Source organism: Megalobrama amblycephala, linkage group LG1 (genome assembly GCF_018812025.1).
Source record: "Megalobrama amblycephala isolate DHTTF-2021 linkage group LG1, ASM1881202v1, whole genome shotgun sequence".
In the NCBI taxonomy this organism is placed as follows: domain Eukaryota; kingdom Metazoa; phylum Chordata; class Actinopteri; order Cypriniformes; family Xenocyprididae; genus Megalobrama; species Megalobrama amblycephala.
This window is the reverse complement of record NC_063044.1, coordinates 17,435,375-17,448,763: the sequence shown is the minus strand read 5'-3', so window position 1 is coordinate 17,448,763 and position 13,389 is coordinate 17,435,375. Positions and strand designations below refer to the sequence as shown.

Here is a 13,389-nt window from a genome sequence, read left to right as displayed (position 1 = left end):
ATGAGATTATTCTGAAGCTTGGGAAACTGGCCTTTCAACAGCTGGAGAAAGGAAATCTGATTTTCTACAAAGAAGATCTTGAGGAATGTGGACTAGATGCCAGTGAAGGGTCGGTGTTCTCTGGGTTATGCACTCAGATCTTTCAGGAGGAAAAAGCTGTTTCAGCAAGAAACGTTTACAGCTTCGTACATCTCAGCATCCAGGAATTCCTTGCTGCTCTCTATGTGTTTTTGATTAGCAAAGATGAGAAAGCAAAGCTACTTTTTCAATCCCTGAGAAAAAAACTGAGATGGAAACTGTCCGGAAAGACACAGTTTCAGCTTCATAAGGGTGCGATCAACAAGGCTTTACAAAGCAAGAACGGACACCTGGACCTTTTCCTCCGGTTCCTCCTGGGTCTCTCTCTGGAGTCCAATCAGAGTGACCTGAAGGAATTAGTGCCAGGACTGGAACTCAAAACAGAGAACATGAAAAGCACTGTTGACTATATCAAAAAGAAAATAGAGATGGAGAAATCTGTGGAGAGGACGATCAATCTCTTCCACTGTCTGAGTGAACTGAATGATGACTTTGTGGATGAAATCCAGAAAAACCTGAGCTCAGGAAATCTTTCAGAAAAGAATCTCTCCTCTGCTCAGTGGTCTGGTCTGGTGTTTGTGCTCCTAATGTCAGAAGAGATTCAAGAGAAGTTTGAACTGCAGAAATACAGAAGATCTGATGAAGCAGTGACAAGACTCCTGCCAGTGATCAAAAACACAAAAAAAGCACTGTAAGAGTCTTCTTTACATTCATTTATATGCACTTTTGGTCTTTTGTAGTTGGGACTTCTTTTTACATGGATGACTTGTTGGCCTAGACAGTTCAGAAAAAAAGAATAAATGTAAATGTAAATCAATGTGCGTGATAATATTAAATGACAAATTGTCTCCACCATCAGACAAGTTGAACCTGAGTTTTACCCTTTTTATTATTCTTAATTGTATCATAAATTAAAGAAACTGAAAATACAGGTTTGATGTTTTATGAAAATTGTTTTAGCTTTGCTTACATTGCTACAGTCAAAGGTTTTTCCAAGTTATCTATGCTCTAGATTATAAACACTACTTAAGAAGCATTGATATCACTGACTGTTGTTGTGCGCTACACAGGCTACAACACTGTAATCTCACTGCTCAGTGCTGTAAGAGTTTTTCATCAGTTTTACAATCCTCAAACTCCTTCCTGAGAGACCTGGACCTGAGTAACAATGACCTACAGGATTCAGGAGTGAGGCTTCTTTCTAATGGACTAAAAAGTCCAAACTGTCAGCTGGAGATACTGAGGTTTGAGTTTAAATGCTTTATTTATTTATTTATTTATTTATTTATTTATTTATCCATTAAGTTAATTATTTAAAGGTGTCATAGAATTGAAAATTAAATTTACCTTGGCATAGTTGAATTACAAGAGTTCAGTACATGGAAATGACATACAATGAGTCTCAAACTCCATTGTTTCCTCCTTCTTATGTAAATCTCATTTGTTTAAAAGACCTCCGAAGAACAGGCGAATCTCAACATAACACTGACTGTTACGCAACAGTCGGGATCATTAATATGTACGCCCCCAATATTTGCATATGCCAGCCCATGTTCAAGGCATTAGACATTCAAGGCATTAGACATTAGACGTCTGGATCTGTGCACAGCTGAATCATCAGACGTTATGCAGGTAAGCAAGCAAGGACAACGGCAAAAAATCGCAGATGGAGCAATAATAACTGACATGATCCATGATATCATGATATTTTTAGTGATATTTGTGAATTGTCTTTCTAAATGTTTCGTTACCATGTTGCTAATGTACTGTTAAATGTGGTTAACGTTACCATCGTTTCTTAGTGTATTCACTGAGATAATTTTTAAACACTTGCAGTCTGTATACTTCATAAACACAACTTTATTCTTTATAAATCTCTCCAACAGTGTGCAATGTTAGGTTTAGCCCGTTAGCCACGGAGCATAGCCTCAAACTCATTCAGAATCAAATGTAAACATCCAAATAAATACTATACTTACATGATCTGATGCATGCATGTAGCATGCATGACAAACACTTTGTAAATATCCATTTTGAGGGTTATATTAGCTGTGTGAACTTTGTTTATGCAATGTATTATAGAGTCGTGAGCTCGGGGGCAGGGAGTGCACCAAAATAGGCAGTTAAAAAAAAAATCTTGTTTTGTGAAAAAGCGTTCTAGGGCACCTTTAAAAACACACTGCTAAGACTGATTCTGTATGCAATTGCATTTTGTTTTTATTGTTCAGATTTTCCACCTGTAATCTCACTGCTCAGTGTTGTGAGAGTTTTTCATCAGTTCTACAATCCTCAAACTCCTTCCTGAGAGAGCTGGACCTGAGTAACAATGACCTACAGGATTCAGGAGTGAAGCTTCTTTCTGGTGGACTGAAGAGTCCAAACTGTCAGCTGGAGATACTGATGTAAGTGGTTTTAAAATAATTAACAAAATGCTATCACAATAAATGATTATCACTGAATGTGACATTTGTTCTCAATGTAATGGAAATAGTCAATGGAAACTGATCAGGCCCGATACCAAGCTCATATATTTGTACTCATACGTTCGTTGAATCATTCTTCAGATTCTTGACTTGTCACCTTCTGAATAAGTTCAACACAGTTGATTGATCGCCATAGAAAATCACTGGTTTGGTGGATGGAATCAAAAGTTGCTATTCTGAATGGCACACACTCCATTGCTGTACATGTTTAGAAAAGTGAATCAATACTTTGGTACATTTCCACTAACACTTTTGTTACTTTTATGACTGAATCTACAGAAAATAACAGCATACAAACTGCACAGGTCAGTGTGTGATAGTGACTGATCTGATTGTCAAACTAACATCATGTGGACTGTTGCTGTGTGTGTTTGTAGATTGTCTGGCTGTATGCTGACAGAGGAAGGCTGTCATTATGTATCTTCAGCTCTGAGTTCAAACCCCTCACACCTGAAAGAGCTGGATCTGAGCTACAATCACCCAGGAGATTCTGGAGTCAAGCTACTCACTGATACACTCAACCATCAAAACTACAGACTGGATAAACTCAAGTATGTTGAGCAGGAAGTGTTTGACTTTATTTCTTCCAAACATTTACAAAAGTTCTTACTGATAATAAACAGAGGTTTAGCTGCAGTTATACTACAGGGCTATTGAGTGCTTGATTCTGATTGACTGACAAACTTTCTAAGGTGTTCAATAGTTTCACAATTTATGTAGTATGCCTGAAAAAGGGACTGTAGTAAGTGATGTCCGATATCTAGCTTTCCTCAAGGGGTGTTGGTCAAAACACAGGATCCAATCAGCTTCATCCAAAGGAAGTTTATTTGTTCCTAACACAATGGTAACTTTCATCCAGGCTGTACACAACACAGCTGTACAAGGGCTTTACAGAATTAAAGGGTTAGTTCACCAAAAAATTAAAATTCAGTCATTAATTACTCACCCTCATGTCATTCTACACCCGTAAGAACTTCATTCATCTTCAGAACACAAATTAAGATATTTTTGATGAAATCCAATGGGTCCGTGAGGCCTGCATTTACAGCAAGTTAATTTACACTTTCAATGCCCAGAAAATTAGTAAAGACATATTTAAAGTCCATGTGACTACAGTGGTTCAATTTATGAAGTGACGAGAATACTTTCCATGTGCCAAAAAACAAAATGACGACTTTATTCAACAATTTGCTCATTGCATGAATTATCCAAACTTTCAAGCTTTGGCATGACAATATCACAATCGATGCAGTACACAGTCTCCTGTTCAGTAGTAGGCATCGCTTGGCACTGATGACATCTACACCACCAGCTCTCCATTGCTCTCTGTCTTTCAGAAGCTTGTGGCTGTGGTTGTGTTGCAGCCTCTTCCATCTCTTTTAGTTCGTTCTCTGTATATTCTTTTTCTAATAAGTAAGGTTGTGCAAAAAAAAAAAAATAATTCATCCTCTGTGTTGAAATCTGCAGACATAGTTATGAAATGTTTTATGTTGAGCATGTGTCTTCCTCTGTAAATACAGTCCTGCGTTTCTGGGTCTTAAGCCAGAATGCCAGCTCCTGCCTCATCGCCACACGCATGCGTCTTGGTGCTCTCGTGAACGTGTGTCAGAGACTGATACGGAACAGAAGAAATTGTTGAATAAAGTTGTTGTTTTGGGTTTTTTTGGAACACTGAAAATATTCTCGTCGCTTCATAACATTAAGGTTTAACCACTTTAGTCACATGAACTGTTTTAAATATAGTCTTTGCTACCTTTCTGGGCATTGAAAGTGTAAATTAAAGTTCACCCAAAAATGAAAATAATGTCATTTATTACTCACCCTCATGTCGTTCTACACCCATAAGAGTTCATCTTCAAGACACAAATTAAGATATTTTTGATAAAATCCGATGGCTCAGTGAGGCCTGCATAGCCAGCAAGACAACACTTAGAGAAAGCTACTAAAGACATATTTAAATCAGTCCATGTGACTACGGTGGTTCAACCTTAATATTATAAAGTGACGGGAATACTTTTTTTGCACCAAAAATAACAAAATAATGACTTTATTCAACAATATCTTGTGATGGGGGATTTCAAAACACTGCTTCATGAAGCTTTGAATCTTCACGAATCTTGTATTTCAAATCAAAGGTTTGGAAAGTTAAAGTCATGTGATTTTAGTAAACGAGGCTTTGTTACGTCATAAGTGTTTTGAAATTTCAATGGTTCACGTGACTTTGGCAGTTTGATTCACGCTCTGAACCTCTGATTCGAAACAAGATTTGTGAAGATTCGAAGCTACCTGATGAAAACAGGTGCACATGAGTACAGACTCAGTTTCTTAGTAATGAGGTAGTAATGTCACTGTTCTTTAAACAGTTAAGCTACCCTATTAGAGACGCTGATGCCAAACACACACACACTCACATACGAAACTACTCCGATCAGGCATAACATTATGACCACCTTCCTAATATTGTGCTGATTCCCCTTTTGCTGCCAAAACAGCCCTGACGTGTCGAGGCATGGACTCCACTAGACCCCACTAGTGTAACATAGTTCATTTATGTGGGAAGAAGGAGGCTGGAACCAGCAAACGTTCAACACACTTTAATACAAAATATAAAAATTCAAAACAAAAGTAAAATAGCGGCCGTCCCTCATGGATGACTGACGCACACTAACACAATAAAAATATAACATAAATCCAGGCCTGGTCCTCTCTCGTCCTTCTCTGTCGTCCCTTCTCCCTTTATGCTTCCGTGAGAGATATGAGACCGGTGCAGTGCGCAGGTGACACTCCTTAAGGCGGGCGTATATGGTGCGAATGGTGATGGTTGGAAGATCATATGTCCACACACACGTCACGAGTGAGTTTATCTGAGAATCGTACGGATGTGGTGATATACGACATGATTTTTCGACCTGCCAATTTCCGAAACAATCGCACAAAGTTCCTTGTGAGTGTGTGTTGGAGCATGCGAGCGGAGCGCGAGCTCAATACCCTTTTTGACATGCTGGATAGAAAATAGGCCTATGTGAAATAAGTTTTTTTTTCTCATTGACTATAGTTGTTTAAGCCATTTGTCACATTTAATTTCTTAAATACTGGAGAGAATAAACTATTATAATTACTATATATAGCACTCAAGCGCACACATAAGCTTGCCATAAAGAATCGGCAAAATAACTGATTATGAATGTGACAAAAAAAAAAAAAAAAACAGCAAGAATCAGAAACATTTTAATTGTTTAATAATCTAATGTTTTCTAAATCACTGTCGGCTGCAAAGATGAAGTTGACATTACTGACTCTCATCATCTTTGCGGTGGATGTGCCTAGAGAATGCACATTTCATTCGGATTACATCATCAGAGTAGCCCATTTCTTTTCTTTTTGAATTATTTAGTTTAAAAGAAGACATTTCAAGCTTTCTATAGATATATTTCTCAGCCTATATGCTGAGTTTCAGTTCATTTAGCCTATAAGACATGCTCCAGTTCATGTGCAAGTGATCGCGCCTGCGCCTCCATATCATGATTATATTGTCAGCTATATTTGCTTCTGATTTATTAAATCCAGATAATTGGTTGATGAAACATTGATTAAAATTAAGATACAATTTTTACAAAACGAAATTCACTTTAAAGAAAGGCTTTCTACAAAACAAAACTTAATGAAGTGGTCAAAATCATGTCTGACCCACTCCATGTCTCCAGATGTATTGCGCATCTTATGATGTATTTATCTTACTCATGCTGTTCACTTGTCTTAATCAAATAGATGAAAAAATAACATTGTAATAGGCATATTTAAACATAAATATGAAACTAAATATGTTTTCTTTAATGGCTACCAACACGTATAGTACAGTAGTACAGAGAAATTTCATGTCGTGATCAAGAGCGGATAATGAATCAGATCAAGCAGTCAGATCAAGCAGAATTTATTTTTTAACTGTAGCTCTTGGGCGATCCCAAGAGTGGCACACACTGCTTGACACATCATACCGCGCTCGCCCAAAGTTCAGCGAGTTTATCCTCCTTTTTCAATGGTCCAAATTCATCTTCATCTTTCTTATGTGGTTTTTCATAGCTCCTGATTGGTCAACTTCAGATAGATTGAAAAAACGGCTCGTTCAGCCACACACGTGTCGAATTCAAACCGATAGCTTCCAAATTTTTTTGACATGTTTAAAAATGATCGGGAGTCGGGAAGGGCTCGTAATTCCTCGCACATGATACGAGCCGTGACCATACGAGCATCAAAGATTTCCACACGATTGAAAAAAATCACCTGCGAGCTCGTACAACAGCAAAAATCACACCGTGTACGCCCGCCTTTAGCAAATTACACCACCGGCCTCACGCTGTTCCCTCACAGCTCTCGCTCCAGCCTGCTTGTCACATAACCCCATCATCATTTCATCTTTGCATACTAACTGTTAAATAAATCTTATTCAAACGTTCTCTTGCCTCCCGAGTCTTTCTGGTAGAACTGATTTCCTGCACCTGTGGACCGTGTATGAGTTTGAGATTAGAGGCCTTGTTGCCATAATTGGGCAGCGGGATTTATGCTGTGTTTTGTTTTGCTCCCGACTGATTTTCCTTCCAGAATTATGTTTATATTCTTTTTGTAATAAATCGACTATTAGAACGAGCTGTGTCCTTAACAGACCTGGTTGGTAATGTACTTAGCCTTACAATTGTCCAAAATTAAAATGGTTTTGTGTGTGTATGTGTGTGTGAGTGAGAGAGTGTGTGAGTGTGTCTGAGGGTGTGTGTGAGTTTGTTTACTGACTAACTGTATCACTGTGTGTGTTTTCTAGTGTGGATCATGGGGGAGAATTCAGGATAACAGCAGGACTACACAAATGTATGTCTACACACACACACACACACACACACACAAACACATATACACACAGTATCTGTCAAATCATGCTGTTTAATAATAAATAATAACTATAATACTTTTAGATCACCGTTATTAGAATTATAGCTAAGACAGTAAAATACTACTACTGTAAGTAAAAAATGAATATTTTATAAAGAATATATTATTTTACAACAGGACGTTACAATACTTCTGTCTTAATTTCTTCACTTAAGCTGTTACATTGGCAGAAACTTGCAGTTTCAGTTCAGTTTATAAATGCATCTTATTACAAATCAGGTGAAATACTGTAATCAACTGTCCACAAAAATGTTGGATATAGTGCGACTGTGAAAACTGAGTGTAACTGGTGCTCGCTGCGTTCCCAAATGCACATTAAACTCAAAGCACATGCAGAGATGGAGTTCACTGCATTCATTCACTGTGAACTGACACGTGGAAAACAAGCTGATGGAGTGAGCAAAGTGTGCTCTTCACTCTGAAACATGCAGCGCAACGGACCACAGACTTACTTAATTATCGTCTTTTGTGATTTTATAAGGGCACAAAGCCATATCATGCTTTTTATTTTAGTTTGTTTGAGAGATGCTTTGCCAAAGCAATGACACAAAACATAAAGATTTATCTTATTAAGAGACGTGTAAATTATCTTTGGTTCAAACTGTGTTTCTTTAAAATCTGTGTACATCTGGTCACTTCATGTGTTTTATCTGATGGGATAGATATCCGATCATGAAAAGACCTGGGCCCTTAAGAATAGTCTTAAGTTTTGACTTAAGTGTCAAAAATACTTAGTAAAGAGTAGAACTTTTATAAGTGCAACTTTTAGTAAAGTATAAGTGTAAGCCGTGCGGCTCGCTTATGCACAGCGTGATGTGCGGCCAGCGACACCGGGTATTAAAACTTGGTCTTCGATTGAGTGGCCCTTATAACACTCTCTTCCATTGAATCACATTTCAAAAGGGCAGAAAACATGAACATAAGGAATATAATATACAGAAAACATACTTGAATAAAAGAGACAAATAAGCAGCCTCAGATTGAGTGGCCCTTATAACACTCTATAAACAAATGATGCACCTCCATTACCATGTGCTGGTCTCACATAAAAGACAGAAATATACCTCAAAGAATATAAAATGACGAAAAGAATCCCAAGGATAGATAAAATAGTACTTTACACATACGTTTGGGTGGAAATACAGATATAAAAGATATAATTAAGATATAATTAAAATAAGGATTATTATAACAAATAATGAAATTAACAGGATGACAAAAGAAACCTACCTCTTCCATTGAATCACATATTATAACAATATTTAGTCGTATACTTTGTGTACCTGTTATATAAGACAGATTCTTAAGTGCTGACTTAAGTGTTGTGAACTAAAGACTACAATGATGTCAACTCAAAATGGCCAAGTAATTTATTCCTGTGATCAAAGCTGAATTTTCAGCATCATCACTCCAGTCTTCAGTGTCACATGATCCTTCAGAAATCATTCTGATATGATGATTTGATGCTCAAGAAACATTTATGATTATTATCAGTGTTTTATTTGTTGTTTTTTGAAAGAAATTAATACTTTTATTCAGCAAGGACGCATTAAATTGATCAAAAGTGACAGTATAGACCAGGGGTGGGGAACGTTGATCCTGGAGGGCCATTGTCCTGCAGAGTTTAGCTCCAACCCTAATTAAACACACCAGAAGCTAATCAAGATCTTCAGGATTACTAAACTTACAGGCAGGTGAGTGTTTTTTCCGGGGTTGGAGCTAAACTCCGCAGGACCATGGCCCTTCAGGTTCAACGTTCCCCACCCCTGGTATAGACATTTATAATGTTACAAAAGCTTTATATTTCAGAAAAATATAATATTTTTCTCAAGAAAACATTCTACTGCTACGGAAGCCCTGAACCGCATGGTGAAAAAAAAAAAAACTTGGTCGGGAGGGAAAAAAAACGAAAACTTATCTCGTTATTTCGACATATTAAATGGTTATTTCAAGATATTAAGTCGTTATTTCAACATAATAAGTCGCTATAACGACACAATATCCTGTTATTTCAAGATATTAAGTCGTTATCCATCAAGTATCATACGTATCAAGTATCATACATATCATATGTTGTCTATCAAGTATAATAAAGGACGCGCATCTGTCAATGTCTTCAGTGGCGCAACATTAACGTATTGGATCGCAATACTAGCTTTTACTGCGATCGCCACGGCAAAAAAGGCATTTATTTTCAATAAAAATGAAAACAATGTTCTAAAAGTGCAAATAATTTCGATTCTATTTCGATAATAGCCACTAGAGGGCAGAATAAGACAGCGAATCAATTAAAGAATGCAATAGTTATGTTCATCTACTGTTACAAGTTGGTGCTCCAAAATCCCAGAGGGTTATCATGGGAATTTGCGTTCATCCCAGGCTAACCTTTATTGAGGTTAAATTTATTAGCCCATAGTAAATAAAACAATTTACAGTGCAAATAGCTGTATATCAGGGGTGTCAAACTTTCGGCCTGATTTGAACTATAATAAAACACAGAGATGCACTAGTCCAGGGGCCAAAAATGTTTGTAAGCGTTTTTTTTTAAATTATTATTATTCCGGGCTTGCAAACAAACTGCTTTGTAATAATTTCCCCAAATTTCATCTGTGTATTTACGAAGTATGTAAACAGGACTTTAACACGCTGAATACGGACACAAAGAGGAGAACAGACGCGCCAGCGGAGGAAGTACTGTACCATGCACAAGCTCACTGTTCGTGAAAAATAGGGAGAATAATATAAATATTACAGTGGGATTGATATGAATGTATCTCCGAAGGAAACTGTATTCAGAAAAGATTTGATGGCTTTTCCTCTTATCTCCATATAAAGTAGTAGTATTGGCCTATATTTATCGAAAAGCGCTGCTGTGTGTGTGTGTGTGTGTGTGTGTGTGTGTGTGTGTGTGTGTATAGCGGTAACCATGGAAACGCTGTATCGCCGCTGTTCCATTTTCATTCAGTTCGTCTGCTGATTTTGTTTTGTTATGTAGCATAATTTCACAAAGCTAGTTTTTGCTGTTAATCTGCTGTTATCTAAAATTAAGAACAACAGCTCATGCTCATGTGCATAATATTTTTGTTGTGATTATGATAAAAATGCCTCTAATATCCAAATGCCAGTGTTTGCCTCTAATATCAAAGAGATATTTGTTTAAGGCCAGTTTGGCCTGTGAAAAAATAAACAACAAATAAATTTGCTTTAAAAAAATCTGCCACCAGTATCAGAATCAGACGATTTGCTTCTTATAAAAATTGAAATTGGCCATGAAAAATCAAAATAGGTGCTAATAAAAAATATTAAATAAAAAATCATTTTAAAAATCGAATGGTCTTTTCACGGTAAAAAAAAATAAAAATACAGTTTTCTTGCAAATTAATTTGTTGTTCATATGTTTAATATTAATGCAACTATCAGCGCACTAAGGTTATCATAAGAAGGTCATCCGGCCCACATATGGTTCATTTCTTTCCAGTCCGGCCCTCAAACTAAAATGAGTTTGACACCCTGGTGCAAATTCTTGGGAAAATGAGATCCAGGCAGTAGATAAAGTTGATGAAAAATTATTTATTCATTACAATTAAATTTAGCCTCACACACAAACTTTAATCGATAATGAAAACACTTAATAAAACCAAAAGGTAAAATAACAACCATAAAGAAGCAGTCAATAGTTAATAATACAATTTAGAGTATTGTAAAATCCAGAGTATTGTATCTAATAGATGAAGATCAAAAAGAATTAAAACATTAAGACATTTGCAGATAAGAGAGAAGAAGCAGAAGCCCAGGAGAGCAAAGGAGGGAAAAAGCCCCATTATCAACAACTCAGTCCATATTATACCATGAGCATACAGGGAGATTCCCAACCCACTCAAACTGATGTTTCTGTTAAAATGAAAAAGGTTCATTTCACCCATTACGTCGTCCACTGGTCCAGTGTCAAAAATAGTTGTTTTAACCCTTAGGGAATTTTGCAAATCTTGCACTATTAAATGTCAGCAAACACTGATTCTGAAAAAACATCACTTCTGCAGTACTTCAGGCGTCCAATGTCTAACCACAAACGTGTCAGCGTGACCTGTCACACCGGAACACTTGAAGAACAATTGAACATAACAAGCATACTCTTAAATAGAAAAGTGCAGGAGGTTAACAAAATCAAGAGCTGCTATGAGACTATTATCAGTCTGTAAGTTGTGATGACAAATCTAATTCTGAAGCATTCTCTGCAGTGATCACAGTAAAGGCAGTACCTGCATCCACACACACACACACACACGAGGAAGAGATGGAAGTGCCCCACTCGTATGGTCAGTTAGTCAGTTGAGCCTGTTTGGCAGTTTTAGTGTCTTTCTTCATCCAGTACGTTGGGTCTCTCAGTCTGTCATGAGGACCAGGTGGAACATGAGGTTGACTCTGAATGCAGCCGTCTTTCTCTCTCTGCATCATGGCAGGATCTGTTGTTTCTGCATTAACTCAGTCTTTTCGTCGTCAGCCCTCAGAAGTGTCAGCTTCCTCTTTCAGGGTTTAGCTGGAATCAGGGGTGAGCTGAAGCCCATCAAACGAGTGCCTGCGTTTCTCTGCAGCCTGGGTCTTTGAGTCTCTTTTCCCCACTGGCATGCACAGTCCATTCGCTCTTGTTTGTGTTGGGACATCTTCTTCTGCAAACTGAACACTCAGAAAATGGCATAAATCAAATTGACCCCACACAAATTGTTATCACAATCATAAATGAGCAATCTGCTCTGCTTTTACTTATTTTAAGAGTCTCATCCAATTGACAACAGCAGTTCTGTATTTTATTTTAATAAGCAAGTTCTTCTTTGCAGAAAATAGAGCAAGCAAGTTCTTCTTTGCAAAATGCAGAAAAGAGCAACTTAAACTATATTTCTAATTATCTGAAGATATAAATGATACTCACAAATACATCAAAATCAAACAAAACAAAATTAAACTTTACTTTCTTTACCTAAATCAATTTAATTTGAACTTAGTCACTCAATCTCGTTCTCATTCAACACAATGCAAAAGTTATTTCCATTAACACTTACTAAAAATCTCTACAATAGATACAATTTCAAGCTGTCCACCAGGGATTATGAATACATATTTCAGACATCTTCAGATCACTGATAACAGAATATATATTAAACCTATATTTTTGCTTCATTCAGTTAATATTGTACTATTTATTGCTTTCTCTTTTAGGTAGCTCCACATTATATATATATATATAGTATTTTTCTTTACACTTTAACCTATCTGAGACAATGCATAAAATAATAAAACACAAACTATTAAGCAGAATTATCTAAACATCATTGTACATATCGTATCACTAAAATTTTGAACACAATACTTTAAAGATAGCAGCACACTCGATCTAACACAGCTGGGACAGAACAGAGCAGGAACTCGAAACTAACTTCCCCTCATCAAAGTGACTTGGAGGAAATAGTGGCAAATAGCCATTAATTGAATTTATAAGCCTTTTTACAATCCAATCCAATCTGCTTTATAAGACGGACATCCGCATACAAAGATAATCACTGATGTGCTGCTCTGCTTTGACACCCACTCTGACAAGATCGAGTTAGGTAGGACATTTTAAATGTTATTTAGCATTTTAGGATTTAGTGCCTTGCAAGGACTTCAATACACACAAGAATAGGTCATGACCGAATATAACTTCATCTATTAGATAAAACACTCAAAATACTTGTGGTTGAAGACAATGGTAACAATTTTTTCCCTTTTCCTCTTCATACAATAAATTCTACAAATTTGCAAAATTTAAATTTCTACTTTCTGAATTTAGACAAATTTCAAATTTCTCTTTGTTTTAATTTTAGATATTGCTATATTATTTGCCAACGGATCT

At 36.7% G+C, this 13,389-nt stretch overlaps 1 protein-coding gene across 1 annotated transcript in view; it reads left to right on the top strand.

Annotated features, from left to right (window-relative positions):
- LOC125248459 (NACHT, LRR and PYD domains-containing protein 3-like) overlaps positions 1-7,565 on the top strand; it is a 9,379-nt gene extending 1,814 nt beyond the window's left edge. Inside the window, exons 2-6 of the mRNA XM_048160749.1 lie at positions 6-769; positions 1,149-1,322; positions 2,307-2,480; positions 2,939-3,112; positions 7,375-7,565. Of these exons, the coding sequence (XP_048016706.1) occupies positions 6-769; positions 1,149-1,322; positions 2,307-2,480; positions 2,939-3,112; positions 7,375-7,507 (1,419 nt within the window). The 3' untranslated portion in view covers positions 7,508-7,565. The remainder of the gene's footprint in view (positions 1-5; positions 770-1,148; positions 1,323-2,306; positions 2,481-2,938; positions 3,113-7,374) is intronic.
- The last annotated feature ends 5,824 nt before the right edge of the window (positions 7,566-13,389 follow it).